The following is a 24,914-nucleotide window of genomic DNA, read 5'->3' on the forward strand; positions in this document are numbered from 1 at the left end:
TATCAGTGGCAAACTTCCTTTCAATTAGAGTGCTGGCAAGTGTTTGCCTTTTATTTGTTTAAAAACAACTTGATCAGGCCATCTCTACTGCTTTGTTGACAGTATAATATGAATCAGAACTTTTTCTAACTTCCATGTTACTCACGGATTTCGTTCTGTGATGCTTGATGCCTCTCAGTCCTAAAAACTTCTCTTTAAACCTTGGGCATCTGTGGTTGCTGTGAAATGTGGAATGTTTAGAGGAAGAAATTGGTGAGATTGAGGTGGAACAAATGGAGATACCAGCAGTGATGATGGGCTTTTTCATCTCCTGGATTTGGCAGATGGTGTTAAATCCGTGTATCTCAATGAGATCAATGAGAAGCAGAAGACATGAAGAATTTAGGCAGATACTGACTTGCAAGTCTTAATATCAGCCCTTTTTTTTTCTCCCCCAAAATGTTGCAAAAGCATGGAGTTGACTCATCTGGGCAGAGAGATGCTAAATCTTTATCTAGTGATGGTATCCTTCCCTACAAAGTCTACAAAGGCTCTGCTCTTTTCCTGTGAAGTTGTGGCAGCAGGTTCATGGTGGAATGGGCTCTGCTCACATCCAAGATGAGGAAATTCTTGGAGCAGGTTCCTGGTATTCAATATCTCGCACGTGACTGTGGATTGTTCTTCGTCTCAGCAACTGACCCAGATGCTTTTACACTCTGGGATGGCTCTTCAGAGTCTGTCGTGTCCATAAATCACCTGCCTTGGACGACCTTGTGTCTTTTAAGGAAAATCCTGTGGAACAGTTAGCTTCAACCTTACTGAAGGACACACTCTGAAGAGCCAGCTCATTAAGCGAGCTTTGAAGGGTGTGCTCTGCAGAGCAGCTTCCTGTTATTTGGTTAATGGTTGACCTAGTTCTACTGCCATATGCCTCCTGGAACGCATTCTAATATAAAATATGTGCTAAAGCAAGACTGGGATAATAGATGGAACATCAGAGCCTCTGTGGAACAGAAATCATGTAATGCTGTTGCGTTTTGGAGGGGTGTCGTAGTTGCTAAAAATGGCAATATCTTCATGGAACTGTGCTGATCCTGATGGCAAACTCAGGGATGTTAAACACAGCCACCCATGTTGGGGTTTTTTTTTTCAGGCTGGCCTTGTACAAAAGGTTTGTATCAGTAATTCCCCGTGCTCCCTATGCGAAGCTAAAGTTAGGTAGTGAAGCATTCAGAGTGATATTACAGCTGTGAGAAAAGATTAGATTAGATTTGGCTAAAGGCAGGAGGATTTTTTCCCTGTGGTAGGTGTTTTTTCCATTGCAACCATGGATTAGCAATTTTTTTTTTTTTTTTTTTGCTTTTTAAATGCTGGCTAGAAGCCAGAAATTGGTATTTGAGCTTTTACCTGATAACAGAGACAGCATATTTATGTACATACTTACACTCAGGCAAAAAATAAGAAATTTGGAGGTAGTGGGTGAAGTTCAACCTCCAACCTGAATGAGGCTTTCAGATGTGCTGAAGTTCTGAAGAACTTGACTGGCTGTGTTTTCTGGTTGATTTGGTTTTCTGCCCTAGGAAGAGGAAGGATGTATGATAACAACTGTTTTCATAAGCAAGCGTGCATTATGGTAGAACAAGGGGAAGGGAGAATTAAAGCCACATTTTGTAACCTCTTGAGAGCTCAGGACTCTATCAGTAGAAGCTGGCGATTCATTTTTCTTCTGGCAGTGTGGGAAACTGAACTGCTCAGCAGACAACACCACACGACCTGGCAGTGGCCAGCCCTTTGTCTCTTGGGTTGCAGATGGCTTGCAGGCAGTCCAGGTGTGAATTCTGGGCAGAGGTATGTCACCACAGAGGTGGGGGTGGCTGGGGCCAGCCCAGTTTGTCTGTGTGGCAAGCAGTAAGCTGTCAGGACACGCAAAGGCAGCTGCTGCTGATGAGCACGAGGAGTTGCCCAGCCTTCAGAGAAGTGGTGGGAAGTCACAATAATCTTGTGCCTCTCTAGCTCCTTCAAGCCTGCTCAGGTGCTTCTGGTGACTCTGTGCTCCTTTGTGTGAGGATGGGAATATTTTGGCACGCTTGTGTAGGACACATGCAGCAACAGCATTGTGCAGTTTCCCCTTCTTTCTCAGCACTTACTGCTGAGCTGAGCTTTTTGTAGGAGAGCTGCCTGGTGGAAAACAAAACCGCAACACGGTGTGTTGTGTGAGCCGTAAATCATATTGGTCATGAAACAAAAAAAAACAAAAAAAAAAGAGAGGGGAAAAAAAAAAAAAAGAAAAATCTCTGCGACTGACACAAGCACACAAGCACAGCTATTTGTGCAACCTGATCAGAACAAAGGATAATGCTTCTGCTGCAAGATCAGACAGATCTGACGTTTCAGCAGGCTGGGCAAATGAATGGCGGAAGTGGTCCGCCTCCTCTTATCCATTGTCTCAAAGATGCAGGCTCATAGAGAAGAAAGGGAGTTTGAATAGGGCTTCTGAAGGAATATGCTGCTTTGTGTTCTGTGGGAAGAGAGCAAGGAGGAGTTCTAGAAGTTCTCTGCACTGGCAGGCTGACAAGCTCGTAATAGGAAAATGTGGCAGTGGACTACTGGTGTTGAAGGAGCACTTTCGCTTCTGCAGCCTGCCTAGAAAATCTGTAATTAGGAAACTGGTGAAATGTTCCAGGCCTGGAATGTGGGACCAAGCCTATCCTGAAGGAAGGTCAGTGGGTCTTTAAATCTGGTGAACTCTGACCTCCTGCTTGAGACTTCTTCTGTACTTTTCTTCTCTTTTTTCTTTTCATTTTCTTTTTTTCCTGTGTCCCCTGAATAGTCTGTGTGTTCTGGGATACCTCACAGTTGTGTTCCTGATGGGATTTTTGCATAGGAAGGGCTGGACTGATCAAATTACTGGGTCAGTCAGAACCTTCTGCTTGGGAGATTCTTGTGGTTTTTCATGCTTCAGCTGTCAAATTAACCCAACTGGGGTTTTAGTAGCAATCTCCCTTTTTAAAAGCATAATGAAGCCAAGGAAATGTGAGAAGGGAGAGAGCAGGACAGGGATTTTTGATAAGCTGGGTAGAACTGAGGGTTACTTCATATTTCAGAACTATAATATATGACTTCCAGCCTCAAGGGGTATTTCAGCTGAGGAATGAATCCTTTGGAGGGTGGGGTGTAGAATTTATATCAGTAACCTGGCTGGTTAGATCTCTGTATATTACCTCTTTGCATGGTCACTGGGACTAGGAAATGCTAGCAGTTATAGGTGCACCATGATCAGAAAGCTTTCATATGGAACCAGTTTTCCTTAAAATCGAGCATTCCTTGGCTCAGGGATCAACAGCTGTATTTTTTTTTTTAGCAAACACGCTATTTTTCTTTAAGTTAATGGAGATTAGATTTGTGTCTGTGATAACAGAACCAGTCTTGGTCGTCCATGAGATCCCTTCTGCCCTTTGTTTTCCCACGTACAGCCTAGACGACTCTGTCAATCCAAAAGAGACATAAATTAATTCCACAGGATGCTGACAGTCCATCATCAGCATGCACTGGGAACAAAGCTGCTGCTTTAGAAGCCCACTTTAAAAAAAAAAAAAAGCACATCAGAAAGTCATCAGACTCTCCTGTTTGAAAGTCTGGGCTGCCATGATTGCAGTGTTTAGCGTCCAGAAGCAATTGTGGAAATTCACAGAATCACAGCAAGGGTCATGTTGGGCAGTGTCCATTGGAGATCGTTTGGTCCAGACTCCTTTTGTCCCTTTCCAAGAGACAGCCCCAGCTCCCCCAGCCTTTCCTGGTGATGGGAGATGCTCCAGGCCCTTCCCCACCCCACAGCCTTTGCTGGCTCTGCTCCAGGAGCTCGGTGTCCCTGCTGCCCTGAGGAGCCCAGAGCTGGACAGGGCACTCCAGAGGTGCCTCCAGGGCTGGGCAGAGGGGCAGGATTCCTCCCTGGCCTGCTGGCAATGCCCTTCCCAGGGCACTCCAGCATCCCCTTGGCCTCCTTGACAGCTCTTTGTCCCCCAGCACCTCCAGGTCCTTCTCTGCAGAGCTGTTTGCCAGCAGATCACCCTGGCCTGTGCTGGTGCTTGGGATAATTCCTGCCCAGGTGCAGGACCCTGCATTTTCACATTTCAAAAGGTTCTGCTGTACCCATAGCCTTGAGAAGGGCAGCACAGCTCTTGGGGGCATCAGCCACTCCCAGTTTTGGGGACGCTCTGTCCCAAGCCATTAAACAATCCTGGACCCAGTACCAAACCTGGAGGACAGCACTAGAGGACTCTGTGCCACTGATCACATCCCCTGAGACCTGCCCTCCAGCCAGCTCTCAGTCCACCTCACTGTTCCCTCTGTTAATTCTCAGCAGAGGCTGAAAAGCCATCCCAGAGGATGTGCCATGCTGGATTTGACCCAAAAACCACCAGCATGTGTTTCCAGCTTCTTTGACCTAAGGGGAATAATATTGGGGACAGGAAATAATACCACTAGTGTTGCTCCTTTATTCAGCCATGGTTGCAGACTGTGTCTAAACTAAGTCAGTGTTATTTGGACAGAGTGATCAAAAATGTTTATATTCCAAAAATGTCTGGTGGAAGGAGTTCAGTGAGCTTTCAATCCATCCCTGAGTGTGAGGACAAGGAGGAAAAAAAAAATCTCTTGGTTGCACATAAATCTCTCTCTCTCTCAAAGAAAAAAAAAAAAGGAGGAGTGTTCTCTCAAGTGATAAAGTTTTGGGTCTAAAAGTGAAAGAACAGTGTCAGCCTGGCACTAAGCAGAGATTAAAAGGTCAGCTGTGTATCTGTGAAGGCTGCAAAATTATGTCTTACATTCTTCTGCTTTTACTCACCTCTTCAGGAAACAGGAGGGAGAGCAGAGGATCTTGGCTAGGTTTGGAGATCTTGAGAGAAGTATCCTTTGAAGCTGTTATATTCCCAAATTTATATTAGGCAGATCTTATCTTTGTGGGATATTTTTATTATTTTCTTTGTAATATGACTCCTAGAGGTATAAGACAGCTTGACCAATCTCTGCTTTCTGAAAATTCAGAGTACTGTGCCAGTCATAAAGCTCATCATTTTTTTGGGGGAAAAGAAAAAAAAAAGAGGCTATATTGTGGCCTAAATCAAAGAGGAAGCATGGAGGATTGGCTTGCATGAAACTTTGAATGACAGCAATGTGCTTGGGTTCTCAGGCACCTGTTAGGTCAAGCAAAGTCTTGTCTCAAGCTCCTGTGGACAAAACTTGAACTTTGGAATTTATCAATTGCACTTAAAAGACTACAACAGACTTTTGGGCTGTCATGGAATGTTCTCAGTGGAGCTGAGCTGAAGGAGACAAATGATCAAAAACATGTGTTTGTACCATCTTTAGGTCTATGTCTGATCTATTTTGTGGTTTGGTTTTGGTTGGTTTTTGGTCTTTTTCCCCTTCACTAAGTAAAAGGGATTGAGAATGGATCAGTGTCTCAGGGATCATCCAGATGGAGGCACCTGATTTTTGCAGCTCTAGGAGAAAGGGACCAATGCAGAAAGTGCAGGAGAGTCATAGATCTCCTTGGCCATTGGCTTTTCTGGTGTATCAGAAGACTTTTGGATCTTTCCAGGACTGAAGTAAGTAATGACCTTGCTTTGATGTATCAAACAAATAACACCAGTGTTGTGCCTTTGAGAGCCCTGATCCCAAAGAGATAAGCAAGGGTTTTCCTTTGTATTTTGGACCCATTCCATTCCAAACAAAAGCATCCCACAGGTCATACAAGAAGGGTATCTGACAGGATTTAAAGAGGCTTTTCCTTTTTTCTGTCTGTTTTCTATGCCAGGAATTTATATTTTTTTTTATGTGTCAGACCTAAAAGCTCGTCATTCAGTTTGTATCTGTAAAAGACAGAAAATGTGGAATAAAAATGGTCTGGGACTTACTCAAGACCTCTGTTGGCTTTGCAGTCTGTGTGGACTTAAAGGAAGACTCCTGTCTTCCTTTTAAATTAAAAAGAAAAAGTGATCCTGCAAGGTAGATAGTAGATAGATATTTAGTAGTAAATATTTAAAATGGTTGAACAGCTAAGTGAACTAGCTATGGTAGTTTGTGATGGTAAAGGTTTGAAGCCTGAAAAATTGTGTTTCATCATGAGAGCTCTCAGATAGTCCATTCCTCCCTTTCAGAGGTTTTCAGGAGTGATATTTGGAGGACTAAAAGCAGCCAATTTGCCTGCCTGTGTACAGTGCTACAGGAATCTGGAGTCTCTATGAAGCTGTAAAAAGATGCAGTGGCTGGAAGCTAAGACTAGAAAGATGCTCATTATGTAAACAATTCCTAATTTCTAATTGAATTGCAGGGAAAAAATCAAAGAGCTGTTGGAATTTCTGGTGGACTGTCAGGAGTTTTAAGGGGTCAAGTCTAGTTTCTCCTCAGATGCTGGAGGAGACAAGTTTGATTGAGTTGGTTGTGGACAAAGTGTGTGGCTGTAGAAGCTGAACCTTCAGCAGGAGGACTCCCAGTGCTGCTATCTCAGTTTAGGGATTAAAGCCCATTTGAAGAGAATCCTGCCATGTGGAGCTGCAGGGAGTCCAGGGAGGTGGTTGTGTTCTACCACAATGTGCAAGAAGCTTCTTCCACACCTGGCAAAGGAACGGGAAGCAAATAAACCAAATTAGGCGAGATGATAAGGCTGGCTGTGGGTTTGTAGTTATCAGTTAAGGCTTGATTATCTGTACTGGGCAGTGCTCCATATCTCCATTTTAGGCTTAAAACTATGGACAAGTGATATGCATTTTGTTCCCCAAGTGGAATCATTGCAGAAGATTGGTGGAAGTTTCTTTCCTCTTCACAGTCTGATGCATTTTTCTGTTGTCTCTACACCAGAGGAAAAAAAGGAAATAGATTTTTTTTTTTTTGAAATCGTGACAGAGCTACTGTAGATTGTCACACAGCAATTTCTAAAGGATAAATAAATCCCCCCAGAAGGAAGATCTCTGGTTTCCTCTGGAATTTGGCAGCACTTTAGTCACCCCAAACTTTAGTCCTGGTCTTACAGATGGGAACCAGGCTTTTGTCCTGTAGTTACCATAGAGGAGGTTGTTGCACAAAAACCCAATCATGATTTGTCAACATGTCAGTTTCCTAGGGTAACCTAACATTCTACTGTAGATAGCCCAGCCAAGCCATCTGAAATTATTATTAGCAGTAGAATTGTTATTGTAAATGCTTCTCAGTAGATTTGTGGGTCTCAGCAATTTCAGTAGTAATTTGGTTTCATTTTTTTGTTAGTCATCTCTCAGAATCTTAGGCTTTGGTCTGTCAAGGGTGATAAATCTAGGAAACCTAGAGATTATGTCTTTTTGTCTTCTGTGCTTATAAAAGACTTTAACAGTAAGCACTATCATTAGATCCTCTTTTTTGATAACTGATGCAAAACCAAGTCATTTTCAGGGGAAAAATAATTCATTAGTTTGGTTTTGAAGGTCAGCAGTAGAAGCCTCACTGTAAATGCTTTTTTGGTTTTTAATTATTTTTTTATTCTATACCAATTACTACAGCAGGATGAAGGAGAAATTTTGATTCCCTAATTGACAGGATTGTTTTTAGTTCTTAATTTATAGTTTCAGTTTTGGAAGGGTTCTTTCAAGATTCAGAGCTCTGTATGGCAGCAGTCTGACTGAAGGAGCTAGAGGCCAGTGGGAGAAGAAGGGAGATCAGGAATGAAGAAGGAGAAAGATGTTGAAGCTGTTCCCCTTGTTTTTGGCTTGAGTGACTATTTTAACCTGTAAATAACACTCTTGATTAGTGATGTCCTATCATGAAATGCAAGCAAAGATAAGATAAGATATAAAAAGATTGCTTCCTCTTGACAAACCACTTTTTCTCCATTTCTCTCCCATGTTCTGTGTCAAATCTTTCCTCCCAGGCATGGGTGCAAGTCCTTTTGTCTTCATCTTGAACATTTCCTTTCTTCTGGTAATCAAGCCTACAGATACAGGCTCCATGTGCTCAGCTGAAAAGGATACAATTTTATTTTTCTTTTTTGACAGTGAACCTTCACTGCTGAAATGATCCTGTAGTGCAGGTGGCTTAGAGGTACATGATACCAGTTATTCTGTCAGCTTTGCCACACATCTGAAGGGCAGGCTCTCCAGGAAGGAGGAACAATAGCCAGAACCAGTCCTTGATTATCTTGTCTGGGTTCTGCCTCCTCCACCTTCTGAGACCTGCGAGATCCACTGCACGTTCTGCTTTCAGGTGAGGAGAAACTCACTCCTCTTTCAACCCTCCACTCCGTAATAAAAGGCTGTAGTGAGCACTGATCCACACAAAGGTCTGGTCCTCAGCTGGGGAAAACTGGCAGAGCTCCAGCAAATTTCTAGAAATAAAAACCTAGAGAAGTCTCTAAAACCACAGCAGTTGCAGGGACTTGCACAATATTTTACAGCTTGCAACAATGCAGCAGCATGAGGCTGGGATGACACTGATGGCTTAATATTTTTTGTGATCTCCTGGTTTTTTGGGTTTTTTTTTTATGTGAGAGTGAAAACCTTAAGGCGAGAACTTTGCTCCTGTTCTCTTGGTGGCGTTGGCTTGGGTGGCTTTGTTTTTCTTTGAAAACTGATAGCAGGAGACTATCCAACCTTCAGGAGGGGAGCCATTATATGTGGGGCTGTGCAACGGGAGCCAAAGTTTAAAAATAAAATACCAGGCTGCCTTCCTGAGGATCCAGACATAGCAAACACACACGCACACACATACGCAGGACCTCGGCTGGCCACGCTTGTATCGCTTACAGAGCCCAGGGCAGCAGACAATGAGAACCAAAAAGGGAGCCTTGTTCCTCAAAAAGAAAGAGGAAGAAATGCAAGGCTTCTGTAGCCTTGGATGCCAGTTTCTGGTGTGCACAGGGAGGCCCCCTCAGCAGCAGAAGGTTGAGGGACAGACAAGTGCCAGTCATTCCTGGTGATGTTTGCTGTGCGTCCTTCCCGGCTCTCCCTTCTCTCTCCCACATTTTCTCTGCCCTGCTGAGTAAGGGGGGTCTGAGCTGAGCAGTCTTTTTTGAGAATGTGCTCCTTTCTTAAGAGAGGAAAGCGGTGGCTTTTATGTCATACTTAGTGCTGAGTGACTGGGATGGCAAACACCTTCAGAAGAAAGGAAGGACCAACTGTTTTGGCTTCAGAGCTGTGCTGCTCACGTGTTTATCTGCTGGACTGCAGAAATAGCAGGTGATCAGATCATCTTTCTAGAAGACCTGGAGGATGAGAGGCAAACAGTGGACAGACCAGGAAGAAAAATTTGTGTCAGAAAAGCAGAAAGGTGTGGCTTAGTGCCAGGAGTACGGCTTGGAAAGTGAGGCAAGTTATGTTAGAAGGGAATGCTCTTTTGAAAGAAAAGGTGGCTCTACTCAGACAAACAAGTCTAGGAACCCAGGAAGATACGATTCTTCATTAATTATGAATGTGGAGAGGGATGAAGAAGGAGAAAGATTTAACCCTTTTTTGCCTGCTTCAGAGTGCTGATCTGATCTCACACCAACTCCTGATTGTGAGCTGGGCTGGCCAGGGTGGGAATCCAGGATTCCTCCAGGGTTTGGGTGTGGAGCAGATGGGATTGTTCTCCTCTCAGGTGACCCTGACAGAAACTGTGTGCAGGAGGCAGCTGTGCACAGCCTTACCTGCCTGAGGTGTGCTGAAAGATTGGAGCCCATGCTTTTGACTGCATGGTGTGCCCAGATTAACCTCGCAGTAAATGCAAAGTGAGTTTTTAGCCAGGTGTCTTCCAACTGCCCCAAGAATTTTTGTGTATCTCAGTTGACAGCTACAGGCAGGGAAAAAAAAAACCCAAAACACCCACAGGAGAGGTGGTTTTTCCTCATTTCTGCCCAGGCAAAGTAGCAGTCACAGCTGCCCATGACACACTTGGCTTTCAGCAGAGCTCAGGCTGGTTCTGCTCTGCAGACATAGGATGAAGCATGCTCAGTGTGCTTCCTTTCAGCAGGAATGCCAGCAGTATCTTGGATTACTACAGAGGCTGCTCTGTGTCTGTAAGCTCCTTTTGCAGAGTTTGGGTTCACATGAAATGGGATCAGGAGTCCTTGGTAGGCTGTGCATGGCTCTGAGCACAGAGCCTTTTGGAAAGATGTGTTTTCTCAGACATCCAGACTCCCAGCAGGGAACACTTATTTTATTGAAAAACCTTATTTTCAGAAAAACCATAGTAGCTTCACATACTGGTTGGACATAGGCTGAAGGTGATGTGTAGCCTAAAGGTTTTGTAGGACGTGATTCTCATGCAATCGAAGCACTTTTTAAAAAAAATCTGTAAAATACCTTCATCTTGCTTGTGGTGATATACAAACAATGAAGGATAGGTGCAACTGTCAGCATTTGAAAACTAATTGCTTGGTTTGCTGCTGTCATAAATTTTGTCAGCCAGGGTGGAGTGGAAGTGTGCACATGCTTTGTGGCTCCAGCTAGCATGTGTGGAAGAGAGGTCTGATTAAATCAAACTTCCTCTTCTATGGTCTTGAATATCTCCTGCTTAAAAAAAGACACTAAGGAAGACCCAGAGAGTTCCTCTTGCAGGTATCTTTATGAAGGTGCCATAAAGGTGACTTTGGTGACTGCTAGTGAGAACTGATGGCATTTTGTGCAGATTATTTGATAGAACAGAATTATTATTATTATGTTTCTGGTTATTTAGAAGAGTTTGGGAAGAAAGACTCAGCAGTTTGGGCAAAGTCCTCTCAGACCATCCAAGAATTTCGGTTTTTCTAGCTGAGAAAAGCCTCTCAGATCATCCAAGAATTTCAGTTTTTCTAGCTGCCAGCCCTGCAAAACAAATATTCTTCCTCACCCTCATAAAAAGCTTCCCCAAAACACCACGTTTTTTACCGTGTGCATCCTCTACTGCAATGCTAAGTAATGTGAGGGTTAGACCTTGCTCACCAACCCTAAACTCCATCTCCACTCCATTCTTCTCTGCATCTCTGCAGACATTTTGCCGAGTTGACCTAAATTCTTCAGCAAAAGGCCTGGATTCTGTGCAGAAAGGTGGAAATGGCAACTCCAGCTAGAAAATAAATACAAAGATAAATAAAGAGCATCGGTTGTATCTTTGTGTGTGGTGTTTTGATTTACCCTTCCTTCTGGAATTACCACTTCTGCCATGCTGGAGAGCTTTTTTAATTTCTTGTGGAAAGTTGGCACTGGGATTCCAGGGACAGTGGCATCACAGGGAAGGGCTGGAGTCTGGAAAGCCACGTTGTGCTGCTGGCTGTGCCACAGACCAGCTGTGTGACCTGGGGCCAGGCTGCTTCACTTCTTTGTGGTTCTGCACTACCAGGTAAAGGAGGAAGGCTTTTTTTGGGGTGCAGACTCGCTCAGCTTGCCTTCCACACAGCCAGAGCCCACCATCAAGTGTGGCCTGAACTTAGCGAGTCAAATAAATAGGTTGTGATTGGATGGAACAGACTGTCAGTATATGGCTGCCTGACAGACTTAGAGATATCTGCCTTTTTGTTTCTTATCTGCAACTTGAAATCGTGAGCCTTCAGATTTCATGTTGAATGTGCAGCTGTTTGAAAACCAGGGAGATACTTCAGCCTTTGCTGTCTCTGAGAGCAAGTCACTTCTGCTGACCTTAATGACTTGTCTGTGATAAATGAATGGAAACCTGAAACATATGATCCTGTCTTTTGTCATGCTCCAGTGTTCCATAAACGGCAGAAGGGAAAATGAAATTTGCGCAGAACTGATTGTACACTTCTCCCATAGACACTTTGTCAATGAGGTCATAAATTAATGTGGAACTCTGACTCTGCGTGCATTCCTGCAAACAAGAACCCACGCCTGAATGAATGCTTGTTGCTAGAAATGAATAATAATTAAAAAAAAAAGTGCAAATGCCTCTTATTCAAATGACTTTTAAAAGGGAAAAAAGTCTAGAGTGGACTGCAAATCACATTATGTTATTTTTTTTTTTTTTTTTTTTTTTTCCACACCGTTCAAGGACGTTGGCTGAAAACAAATCAAATGTCTCAGAACACTCTTTGTGTGAATTCTGGTGTCATGTATGCCTCTTTTGGGATGAAAGAAACAGGGAGGAGATCCACCTGACTGGCAAGTGGTGTTGCTGAATGCTGTGTCTGAAGAGCTGTTCATGTAGCTGGACACTTGATGCAAGGAGAATATGTTGTTTATATATGTTTATATATATATATATATATATATATATATATGTTTATATATATATATATCCTTGTCTCTCCACATTATGTTCTTTTTTTTTTTTTTTTTCTTCCACACCGTTCAAGGACGTTGGCTGAAAACAAATCAAATGTCTCAGAACACTCTTTGTATGAATTCTGGTGTCATGTATGCCTCTTTTGGGATGAAAGAAACAGGGAGGAGATCCACCTGACTGGCAAGTGGTGTTGCTGAATGCTGTGTCTGAAGAGCTGTTCATGTAGCTGGACACTTGATGCAAGGAGAATATGTTGTTTATATATGTTTATATATATATATATATATATATATATATATGTTTATATATATATATATCCTTGTCTCTTCTTTATTTGTAAATGAAAAGATACACCCTGTCCCTTTCAACCACCATAATTTTTTTTTTTTTTATTAACACTTGAGTCTAACATAGGTCTTTGCTCTTTAGGTTTTGCTTTCTGGTTTTCTTTGCTTGTTTGGTTTTTTCTTCCTTGCTTGCCTGTTTCCATATTTATTCCTTTAGTAGGAGCAAACTAGAATTCTTTATGTGGTTCTGCTTTGAACTTAATCCTGCTTTATTTTAAAATTTGCTTGAGCTGGAGGATTCAATGACACTTGATCTACTGAAAGTACTTAGATGTACATCTAGGTGAAGCAGCAAGTTGGGGAGGTTTTAAGTGCCTTCCCTTTAAGTCAAACTTGCTTCCTTTTTTTTTTTTTAAATGGTTCTACAATAATCAGTAAAGGTAATGGGAATTATGTACCCATCTGCTTTGGAGCTGTGGAATGCAGCACATGTGCCTTTGTCATCATCATAGGTGAATTCACTTTGTTGAATTGCTGAGAGCCAGAAAACCCTTCCTTTGCTTTCAGAACTTCCCAGATTAAAAGGCAAGCTACATTCCATAATTCTGAGCTTCCCAGAATTTAAACTCCATTACTTCTGAACTTCCCAGATTAAAAGTCAAGCTAAATTCCATAATTCTGTTTGTATCTCATCAGGTTTTGATTGTTTTATAGATTGATTTTCAACCACCACGGGGCTTCAATCTGGGTTTCTTTTGCATATTTTGAAACTTTTTTTTTTTCCATCTTTCTTAGCTTGAAAATATCTTACCCACTCCTGTCCACTTTTGCATGCAGAGTAAATGTCAAGGTTTGCCTAGCCATGGAGTTATTTAGACAGAGGCACTGCAGTTCCAAACACCCTTTTTGGGTCCCAAAGCACGTAGCCAAAAGCAGAATGCCTGTCCTGAAGAGCCACTGTCTCACCAATTTTCAATAATGCAACAAAATAAGGGTTTTTCTGAGGCCAGGTCTTATTAGAAGACCATTTATTGGCCATTTATGTAATGGTTCTCCTGAGGCTTGTCTTTATTGCTTCTTATTATGCACAAGACCAAAATCCTGACAAAGCCTCAGTTGCCACTGGGCTGCCTTTGATTGAATTTGTCTAAGAATCTTGGTGGGGTTTTAAGTGCAGTTTGTTTTTTCCCTAATTGGAGACGGTTCAAATTTTTACTAGGGGCACATGTAAGTACTTTTTAAAAAGTCCCTTCAGCTTGAATTTTCCCAAGAATTCTCCTCTTTTAGGCCAGGAAAACTGAAAATCTCTTTCAGTCTCCTCTGTTACAAAAATGAAGTATTTGGGTGCAGATTCCACCAGTTGTTGACTGATTTAGTTTTGTTTTTTTTTTTTTTTGAATTTTCCCAAGATTTCTCCTCTTTTAGGTGAGGAAAACTGAAAATCTCTTCCAGTCTCCTCTTCTCTCTTGCAAAAGTGAAGTATTTGGGTGCAGATTCCAGGTTACTCAGTTGTTGGCTGATTTAGTTTTGGTTTGTTTTTTTTTACCTCAAGAGATGCTTTTTATCTTGACAACCTAGTCTTGAACAGAACTTTCCTTGCAACGAGAGACACTGGGGGTTATATATGTAGTTTGGCAATTGTTTACATATTCTGGAGTGAAGTTTTTGCTTCACTTTTTCTTTTATCAGGTGTCTTCCTGTATCTTTAAAGCCATGTGAGAATGGTTCTTCAGAAATGAGAGTCGTCTTATGACAATGGAGACTGATTATTTTGTTCCAAAATTAGATATTTTTTTTGCCTTCCTAGATAAATTTAAGTGCTCCAAGATTGCTGAATTTTAAGTCATTAAATGCGGAGCATTTGCAACAGCTGAAAAAAAATAAGGTGTTGTGTAATGGACTTGCAGACGAGAAAAAAAAACTCTTAAGAGTTCTGTAATGTCCACATATTTGCAAGGATTGTAGCTTTTGAAGGGTGCAGTTGCTTATAATCTAAGCCCTTATTACAAAGAAAATCAGGGTTTTTTTTATTCTTTATGATCCATTTCCTGTTTGAGTATTTCTTAGGAGAAAGAAAAAGAAATTGGATATCAGTGGCTGACCCTCAAACAGCTTATTTAAAGCAAAAAGAATTAAACTAGGACAGAAGAACTCCATTAGGAAGTTCAATTTCTTACAATTTTTGAGAAAACTGAGCTATAATACTAGATTTCTCCTTAATTTGAATGCATTCATAGTAGTCAGGGACACAAGATATTTATTACTGGAAAGACAAGCAGTAAGGTTAACAAGAGGTTGGTTGTGGTTTTGGATTTTTTTTTTCTTTTTGTGTGGGAGATTGTTCTTAATTATTACCTGTATAATGAAGTATATTTTTTTATCGACAGAGACTAACAGCTTTTTCCTTGTTTTAATGTAATAGTTTCTAATTCCTCTTTGATTAAACCACTTTCTGGCTGGAGAACTTTCATTAACCCTGGTCGATTCACAAATGTTGTGATCCATAATTGCAGGATCACCCGGAATTCCCTTTCCTCCAGTCCTGAAGTGCACTGTAGATGTTCCACTTGGTTTCTTCTAGAGCCTGTCTGCCATCTATGTATCACATTAATGATTACGATTATGAGCCAGAGTGCTATTTTAAGACTTGAGCTTTGTACTATTACACCAGCTGCAAAAATTTGATTCCTGGAAGGAGTGAGTGAAAATGGGGAGTAAAATCAGCAAGGTTCTCATTTGGACCCAGGATATTGCACTCATAGTGCACATCAACATGCAATCCAAAGGATTTTCCAAACTCTGAAGTTGTCTGGGGCAAAGTATTTTGGGCAACGTGTCAGCAGCAACTTGTTCCTCCTTTTCTGCAGCATCCCTTCTCAGCTGGCAGGACCAGCATCCTGCTGCCTCCACCACAAAAACAGAGGACCTTCACTTGCCCAGGTGGAAAAGAACTCTTGTGAGGGGCTGTCATGGAGAAAGGTGTCAGCCTAATGGTAATCACTGGTCTGAGATCTGTCAAGTGCTGGAAGAGTGTGTGTTCTTTTACCTGGGGCAGAGATGCTGGCTGCCATGCTGCGTGTGAGTCAGTGGGCAAATAAAACTGTGTATTCTGTCTGGTATTATAAATGGGTCAGTGATGGATTTGTATTACCTGAGGAAATGAACTGGCGGACAGAGAAGCTTCTGCTTGCTGCCCTGCAAATGTCAAATATAGCAGAAAGCTTGGGGGAAGGGGAGGGATAGCTGGAGACAAAGGCAGTGTTAAAATAGCCAGGGTGTCAGTGCAGCTCCTCAAACAAACATGTGCTTCTGAAGGGTAGGCTGGGAGAGATGAACAATCTTTAGACTTCATTAATCAGCATTTTCTTGCCCTCCAGCAGGGTTTCAGCAGTGGATCTTGCTGTATAATTGGAGTCAGGCATGAGGTGGGTTTGGGTTTGCATGAGGTGGTGTGCTGTTGCACTCAGCCTTGCTGGCTGGTACAGAACATGAATTCTGGCTTTACGGGGTTAAAACCATCCCTCTGAATGTCCTTTTCCGTTCTCTCCACACGCTCTCTTGCACTTTTAAAGTACCTCTGGAGCATGTAAGATCTGTGGATGGACTGGGGAGAAGGCTTCTGACTCCCCAGGGTCCTCAGGAAGCTGAGCTCTTATGGGTGTGACAGACAGGCATAGGGCTATGGCTCACTTGGATGTGATCCAGGCAATGTTCCTTTGGTTCCCAGCTGCCCTGTGAACTTCTCTTAGTGAGTCCTGAGTGACCAAACAGGGTAACGGAGTGCCAAATTAGGGAAGTGATCTCTGGCTGGAAGATTACTCCTCTCACCAGCCAAGTTCAATCTTTGTCACCACGGCTACATCCACTTCAGTTGCTGCACTTAAAGGAGTAAAATGACTCCAGAAAAGCAACTTTTCACATACATATTTCACACTAGCGATATTCTGGCATGAGTTGGCATCACATTTTTTTCAGTAGGAGGCCCAAAGCAGAGTTTTGCCCTTTGCATTTGTGGTTTCTGAGTGCTAGTGACTTGGTTTTCACCTCTGTGACTACACTCTGAGTGCCTGCATGTGTTTTAAACCAGCTGTGTTGGCTGGTCTAATCTCAGATCTCTTAAGATTAAAATTCTGTGGCCCCTAAAATAATCCAGCAGTTTCTGTGTTCCCATGGTTTAGCTCTGTCACCAGTTTATAAAGCTGCATTTAGCCTCTGTAAAAATGCAGAGGCTTCTTGCAAACTGAGGTTTGGTCCTCTCCAAAGCTCTCAGCACTACCAGTGACCATGGAATGGAGCATGGAGTTCAGGGTGGATGATGGCAAGATTACTCCTGAAGGCACTGGAGGGTGTTTTAAGGGCAGATGGCTATCAGGAGATAATCTCTTCTCTCTTCAGACTTTGTGACTGTTCTTTCACTCCACCGTCCAGAGGGGCATGTGGTGGGGTTTGCCATATCTAATTTGCCACTGGCAGGACCCCCTTTCAGACAGCTCCGACTTTTCTTGGCAAGGATGAGGTCTTTGCTGGGGTCGTGCCAAGCTGAGGAGCCTGCTCCTCCCCTGCTCCTTCCCGGGTGAGGCTGGTAATGCATCCTTTGTGCGAAAGCTCCTGGAAGGTATTTGCAATGCATGAGGAGGAATTAGGTTGTTCCTGGAGTAGCCGGGCACGGTGCTGCCGTGTTCTTCAGCACCACCTACTGACATCCTCCTCTCCCTCTCAGCTCAGCACACACCGGGGCTTGCACCTCCGTCCCAGCTCACAGCAGCAGCATTACTCGAGGTAATTAACAATACGCTCTTGGCTGGAAATTAGAAACCCCAGACCCCAGTGCCTTCAGTTCCATTGTGCCATATGGGGAGCACTAATGAGCAGGGTACAAAAGCCAAGCTGCTTGGCTCTGGTGTCTGTTTTCCTCGCCTGGGCCAGCCCACTTGCCCCTTGTGTTTGTGGAGAAGAGCACTGAGAGGCTGGGCTGTGTTGGGGAGGTGAGTGACTTGGCCCATGTCCCGCCAGTACAGGAACCAAGTGGCAAAACCACTGTTTTTCTGTTCTGAATTTTTGCCCCATCCCGTCTCACCTCCCTCTTAAAACTAGTTTTGTGCAGCAGATTAAGTCTCACACTTAACAAGTCCTACTCAGACCATCCAGTTGTCAGATTCTCATATATATATATATATTTAGTGTCTTTCTGAGTTCTGTAGGAATTAATAACTTGCCATGAAAGTAATTCAGAAGATCAGAAGAACCCATCCTAGCCTTGCTTGGAGCAAGAGCATTTAATGTTTGAGAGCCTTTCTCATCAGGGAAGTTCTTTATCCTCAGACTCTCTTGCCTATGCTCTGTGTCATGTACTGCCTCACAGCTAACCCAAAGGAAAGAGGGACAAAAAAGGCCAGGACTGTAATTTGTATGACAGTCTTAAGGTTGTAATTTAATAAGATTGTGGCATTTTATTTGCAATCTGCTTTTATTTCAAAAGTTTGAAGTTTGAAAGTATCCTTCAGGCATTTGGATGACTTCTTAATGTATTTTTTTTAGCAGAACAGGTATGTGGACCCCAGGACAGAAAGAAAGAGAAGAAACATTATTTGTGAGAAAAGAAGCAGTCATCAGCACTTAGGTAGCTTGAATCAGTGAAGCTCTATCAGAAGCAGACAGATAGGTGCCACTATCTGTGGCTCTCCTTTCACACTTCTAAAATCCATGGTGTGCCTTTTTTCTGCAGTGGTCTTACAGTGAGATGGCTAATAGGCATTAAAATTCAATAACCATGTTTTTCGGGGGTTTTGGATTTTTTGTTTGTTTGTTTTGCCTTTTTTCCACCCCCATTTTTGAGAAGTCGTAATAATGGGGAATAAGTTGAGTTGATACCAGTACATCCATTGTTTGGACCCATTTAATCTCATTTATGTGAGAAGTTCTGTGAATCCTTGTTTTCTTGAACTGGGAAAAAAACCAAACCCAACCATGCTTCTGGCAGCAGTGAGTATCATCTCTTCCGTGAGCTTTAAGAATAATGTGGTTTATATATTTTTTTTATTGTAGAAGATTTTGCAAGCTGTGATAGATTTAGTGTGGTATTGGTGTCTGTATTCAGGAACATAAATAAATATCTACTGTATGGGTGCCAGCCATCCTATTTTCCAAGACAGGGAGATTTCTGAAAAGTTTGGAAGATAATGTACAAAGCATGTATAGAAGACCTCCATTTGTGACATCAGATCTGAAACTCACTTCAGGCTCAAACAGTCTTTCAGGTATCTGGATAAGGACATTTTTGGAAGAAAATGAGTTTGTGTCTTCTCAGTTTAGATTGTTTTTATTATTGATTTGTACTGAATCTTCAATAGTAAAGTTCTTCCTGAAAATACTTTACATTTTGATATACATTTCCGTGTAAGTCAAGGGAAATATTTACTGCAAGAATGGAATCACAGGCATCAGCTGACCTATCTCTTATGTCTTTAATTGTTGAGTTTCAGAATGGAACAAACAACCCAAAACTGGATGTATGGAGATATTGATAATTAAAGCTGTAACCAGTGATACAGTTTTATCATTAATTCCTTCACAAGAAAATATGAACCCCAAAGTATGTATATGACATAGAGTTGCAACCCAACCCATGGAGTTCTATCAAAACTTGGTTGTATTGAATAAAAAGAAAAAAAATAGTGAAAAAGAAATGGTATTTCAGTTTAGTTTATGTTGTTACCAGGTCAGAGAAGTAATTCCAAAAACAGTCCTCAGAGGACCAAGAATTCCAATAGCTTGACTGGAATTTAGTAATTGAAAAAGATCCATGAGTTGAGTAGGTCTACCTGACTGTAGTTGATAGTTGAATTTATTCTCTGAATTCTTAATTAATTATGGGGTTTCCTTTCATAAATGGAAGGTGAGGCTGGCTTCCTCCAGTTGGAATAGCCTTCAGGTTTCCAGTTTCTCAAAATGTATCAGTTTTTGCATTACTCCTACGATTTTCTTTGTTTAGTCCTCATTTTTGCTGTTGTGATATTACATTATATAAAAAGTGTTTTAAGAAGAAAAAATTGGGGGGGAAAAAAAAGCCCAAAACCCCAAATCCAAAGATGAGAGCTGCATCTCCAGTGAACATGGGCTGAACCTGGCCAGGAGCCCAGGCAGCAGGGCTGGAAGGTCCTCAGCACAGCTGTAGGCACTGGTATAAAACCCATGCTTCTCCAGCAGGGAAAAATGCCTGAGGTGTTACTCATGGGAATTTAAAAAACTTGTCTTATCTGTAATTACATGCCGGCAAATTTCATTTCCGTGGTGTTAATTTCTGGAAGGGTGGGGAAGGCTGGAAAAACCTCGAGGACCACGGAGTCTGACGCTGCTTGTGTTCACCCACTAAACCCGTGCCCCCAAGGTACACATCCACGCATCTTTAAAACACCTCCAGGCAGGGTGACTCAACCACTTCCCTGCTCCATGCTTGGGGGAGGAAATTTTCTCTTCAGCTCCACCTTTTTTGCTGGGTTAAAATGAGTGCAGCCTGCAGTTGTAGGGACGGAGAGGGCTCTGATCATCCGACCAGAGGAAGGGATGGAGATGCCTTTGTTTCACATGCAGTGTTAGTAATGCTGAGCTGGAAGCTCGTGGGGTGTTGTGTGGTCTGACTGACCTTTTTAGTTGTGGTTGTGCATGTGCAGATCCTTAACTTGTAGAAGCTCTGCTGACTCCATCTCAAAATATAACGGATGGGTAGTCAAACCACAGAAGCTCAATTTTGAGGTCAGTGCCTTGGGCTTCACAATTAATTTTGTATTTTGAAGCTTTAAAACCAAACTTAAACATAATGATTTGTACTACTTTGGCTGCTGCCAAATTCTGTAATTGCTGTTGTTCAACAAGCACAATTATCTTTTGTTTTGGATTTTTAAAAACCTCAAAATCTAATGCAACTGTGTCTCAGATGTTCTCAGGCGTTTATGAGTGTAGAGAAGGATGCTGTAGATGATTTCAGACCACCTTGTGTCTTTAAAACGGTGGTTTTGAGAATCTCTGTTGCCCAGTGTTTTGAAAGCTTTTTGCTCATAAGAAAAATGAGAATACCTCCATATTTAAGAGAACGTTGTAAATGCAAATTAGCCAGACAATGGCATTTTAATAATGTTTTGTGAGGTTAGCATTGCATTAGTAAGGGTATTTTAGAAGTCACATATTATTTATACACAATGTGGTCTCAAGAGATTGCTTGTGAATATGTTCAAGGGCTTCTGGGATTTATGGATTCATTTAATGGTGGTTTTGTTTGGTTGCTTTGGGTTTTTCTTCCCACACTTCTGCTGCTGAGTTACTAGATTTGGTAACTCCTGTCTCACTCCACCTCCATTCCCCTCTTAATTTTTTTTTACTGAAAACGTGAAGGGTTATGGAATGAGTTAGCTTAGCTGACCATGGATGGAGACGTGTGAACCTTGCTTTGTCCCGTGGCTTAGGGATGTGTCTTGACAGTGTTTTAACATCTGCACTTGAAAGTGCTCTTTGCTCTTTTCACCAGGTGAGTCTCTCCTGGTGTCATGTCCCATGCGGACAAAAAAGAAGGAAGATGCACATTGTGTTACAGTTTATTTTGATATATGAGCTGAAACTGGCAGTGTGTGTTTTGAGCCCTTATGCAATGGCAGGATTTTAAAGAAGAGCATGGAAATGGTGAGCAAAATCCCTTAAGGAAGGGATCCTGCTCTCAGCAGGTGATGGTTGGTGAAAACATCACACTGAAGTCCACTCAGCTGTACCTGATGTTTGTTCCTCACTGGAAGCAGTAGGAATAACCTCTTCTTGGGCTTGGTTTTGCCTTTGTGGTGCAGACCCTGTTGAGATTCGAGCTGGAACCCATTAGAGAGTCTCCATCAGTTTTGTAACCAGCAGCTATTAATGATATCTCTCAACCACACAGTGGTTGGTTTAACCTTGTGTAGACATCCTTGAGGATGCATTCTCCAAGCAGCAGTGCATGCTGGAGATGAGTGAGGATGGTGGTGGTTTTCACCCTCTTGGAGTTGCCAGGATTGTCCTTTTCATATCCTCAGTGCTGGTCTCCCTTCTGGTTTTCTATTTCGTAAGCTGGCCTGAAGTTTTCCAAAAGAGACAGAGCTTGGAGCGCTTTGTGGTGATGTTTCTAAAGGGTCTGAAGTTTTTGGGGGGCTGAGGAGGGGGAGGGCTGAAGGGGGGGGGGGGGGGGGGGGAAGGGGGGGGGGAAGAGTGAGATTTTTGTGTGCCCGCGTTGTTTTTCATCTCCTCCACACAATGGAGCTTTCAGAGAACCTCTCTTAAAAGGCATAGCTACAGCCTTTGTGCGAAGGGTGTGTCTGCTGGCAGGGTTTGCTGATGCAGACAGGCTGGGTGGTGATTAACAAAGGTCATTAGACTTTGGAATCTGGCAGGGCAGTGGGGTGGTGTGTCTTCTGCGCCAAGCAGGAGAGAGCTCCCCAGGGACAGGCCCGGCTGGAGCCTTCCCCGCCTGCTGTCCCCCCTCACTCCCCCGTGCCTCCTCCTCCTCCTCCTCCTCCTCCTCCTCCTCCTCCTCCTGCTCCTGCGAGGCTCAGCTGCGTGTAGGACAGCTTGGACCAGCGTCTTGGCGCAGTGCTTGTGGAGAGAACAGCCACATTTTGTCACCCATGGGGCAGGGGAACCCAACCCTGAGGAGGTGGTCTGGGGAAGCCCAAGCCTTCTGCTGAAGGAGAGGAGGGCGCAGCTTTGAGGAGGGCGCAAAGGGGGAGGAGAGCAGAGGCACGACTTGGAGGGCAAGCCATGCAGGAGAAAGGGAGATGTGGTTCTGGGAGGGGTGGTGACTTTTAAAGCATCACCTAAGGAGGAGGAGTTAAAAAAAAAAAAGGGGGGGGGGAATAAAAAAAGAAAAAAAAAGAAAAAAAGGCTGGTGTGCTTGGGCTGAAGCTGAGATAAGTGAGGCCATGTTGTGCACAGGCAAGAAGCTCTGAGGCTCTGAGTGCAGGAGTTGTCTGAGCTAAAATGGCTGCTCCCAAAGCTCAGAGGACTAGGGCAGCTTAGTGAGTCTTAAAGCTTCAGTGACGCAGGGGCTCATATCTCTTGAAAGTGTGATAAACACATTCAGTGGAGCTGTGGCTTGTTTGGCTGAGATGAAAGGACTAAGCTTGGGGGATGGGTAGTGAAAACTGGATGATCTGCTTTTCTGTGAAGTGCTCTAAATGCAGGAGTCGTCTGCTCCATGGAAAAATTTGTTTTCAGGTCTAATGGACTGTGCTAAAGGAGACGTGGGGTGGGGCTTCACTCACTGCTGTAATTTGATCCAGAGCAGATAGCAACCTCTTCCACACAATTTGGTCTGGTGCTTGCACATAAAAGCTTGAGTATCTCGATCATTGTAACTTTGTTAGCTGAAAAGAAGCTGGTGCAGCGTTCATTTTCTTTATTGGTGGTGAGAGGGAGTGGGGGGAGAGAGAGGACACGGTGCAGCCTGCAAAGTAATGTAGGTAAATATGAGGAGAGCCTCTGTGCTCCGGAATTTGACTAGCTAGAAGTTTATTTTAGCAGGCTATCAGAAGAAGCATTCTCTCATCTAAAATCCTGGTGCAGTACCCTCTCTTGTTTCTGTGCCTTAATGTTTTGGAGCTTGCTCCTCACTTTGTAGGTTGCTTCCTTCTTACTCCACATACAACAGACACATGGGATTTAAATTGCTGTGGGCTGTCCTTGTGTCTTGGACCTCTGAAACATTCCCTTTGTCATCCTTTTCCAGCAGATGGAATCTTAAAGAGGCAATTGCTGTGTTAGCAGAGGAAGGTAGCTCTTGTGCCTAAGCTCTGCACAGGGTAGGAGGGTCCAAGTCTTTTGTTTGGCTTGTGCTTTGTGTCTCCTGTCCTTCATGGCAGTGCAACCCCTCTGTCGCAGGATTAATTGTCACAACTGAACCTCTGTTCTTTCACTGTGTCTTATGTTGCTTTGTACTTGAAGGTATGCGGGGCTTTTGGATAAATCAAGGAAGTCATAATGGCTCTTGAGTCTTTGTAGCTCATGTTTCCATTGTACTGGTTCAGTATGGTTATTCCCGTTGCTGTCCTTTTCTTCCTCCGGCTGTCTCCATCCCCCAGACTGCCAAGGCACAAAGGTCTCCTCCCTAGGATGGGCTGAAATAAAACTGTAAACATTTTAACAAAGACTGGAGGAGCCCTTAAAAGCTTGGTGGAGGTAGGGCAGAGCACAGTATCCTGCGCTGGGTTTGTGTAAGTGTGTGTAACCTTGCTGTTAGGTCTGGGTTTTCCGTATCAGGACAGACACTATGTTGTAAGAAAGACAGATTTCTCCCTGTGAAAACTTTGGATCCATGGCAGTGAATGAGGCAGGAATTGGCAGCTTCCAGGAAGGTTGGAGTGTGTCTCCTGAAGGCAGAAGTCTTCTGATTGTGAATCCCACTGTATGGCTGGGAGTAATGTGCCATCTCTCTGCACATGGGCTGTGGTCTTTGAACAAGACCAAATTCTGAAAAACAGCCCAATGTAATGGAAAAGCCAAGGGGACAAAGTCCTCTGGATCAGTAGTCACTTGTCAGAGAGTTGACTGTTCACGGAGTTGAGTCAGCAGCTTGTGGGGATACCTAGATAGGACTTCTTGTGGATCTGAGTAGACGCTTCTTGATAGGGTAAGGAAAGGTTGAGTTCCACGCCGCTGTGTTTGTGGAATCTCTGCAAGTGACTGAGTCATCAAAAGCTTGGTGTTACCTTGGTGTTTCCAGGATTTGTTCCAAAAGCGCTGCTGCAAACTCATATCGTTCTTCTTCTCTCCTTCTCCCGTGTTTCTCTCTCAGGTTTTTCTAATGTAAAAGATCATCCTGAACCATGGAGGTCCTGCAGTGTGATGGCTGCGATTTTCGAGCTCCATCCTACGAAGACCTGAAAGCCCACATTCAGGATGTTCACACTGCTTTCCTGCAGCCAACTGATGTCTCTGAGGAGAGTCCTACCCAGCCAAGGTCTGGTTCCATCAACGCCAGCAACCAGACCGAGGTTGAATTTTCTTCTGTAAAGGATGAATTCGCAATTGCAGATGACATAGCAGGTAAATCTCAACTCCAAGACTGATCTCAGCTCTTAAGATCTCAGCTCTTATGCCCTATTTTATGTCTTATTTCAGTGTGTTTTAGTTTCCGCCTTTATTATGGCTTAAAAATCTGCATTATCTTTGTGGCTGTGTCAGCAAAGCAGATATCTAGCATCAGCCATACTGGCTCTGACCATGGCGCTTGTTTTTGTTTTTTTTCTGCAAATGCAAGCATGGAGGATGGTTTTATTTCCCAGCTTCTTTTCATTGGGTTCTTCATACAGATTTTTCATTTTCAGCTTTTCATGGTTGTTCTTCACTATGATGAACCACCTCAAAATTACAACTTTTGTTAGTTTTCAAACTGAAACTAGTTTTATTTTTCCC

At 43.1% G+C, this 24,914-nt stretch overlaps 1 protein-coding gene across 8 annotated transcripts in view; it reads left to right on the forward strand.

The window, feature by feature from the left end:
• ZNF462 (zinc finger protein 462) overlaps nucleotides 1–24,914 on the forward strand; it is a 91,928-nt gene that overhangs the window by 16,235 nt on the left and 50,779 nt on the right. For 7 of the 8 annotated variants that reach the window (XM_039699172.1, XM_039699169.1, XM_039699175.1 and 4 more), the window contains exon 2: nucleotides 24,295–24,545. In XM_039699172.1, coding sequence (XP_039555106.1) covers nucleotides 24,326–24,545 — 220 coding nt within the window. In that variant the 5' untranslated portion in view covers nucleotides 24,295–24,325. Of the gene's footprint in view, nucleotides 1–1,593; nucleotides 2,699–24,294; nucleotides 24,546–24,914 lie in introns of those variants that run through there. The other variant, XM_039699171.1, reaches the window with a different exon arrangement.

This window comes from Passer montanus, unplaced genomic scaffold (genome assembly GCF_014805655.1).
Source record: "Passer montanus isolate IOZ18808 unplaced genomic scaffold, ASM1480565v1 scaffold130, whole genome shotgun sequence".
In the NCBI taxonomy this organism is placed as follows: Eukaryota; Metazoa; Chordata; class Aves; order Passeriformes; family Passeridae; genus Passer; species Passer montanus.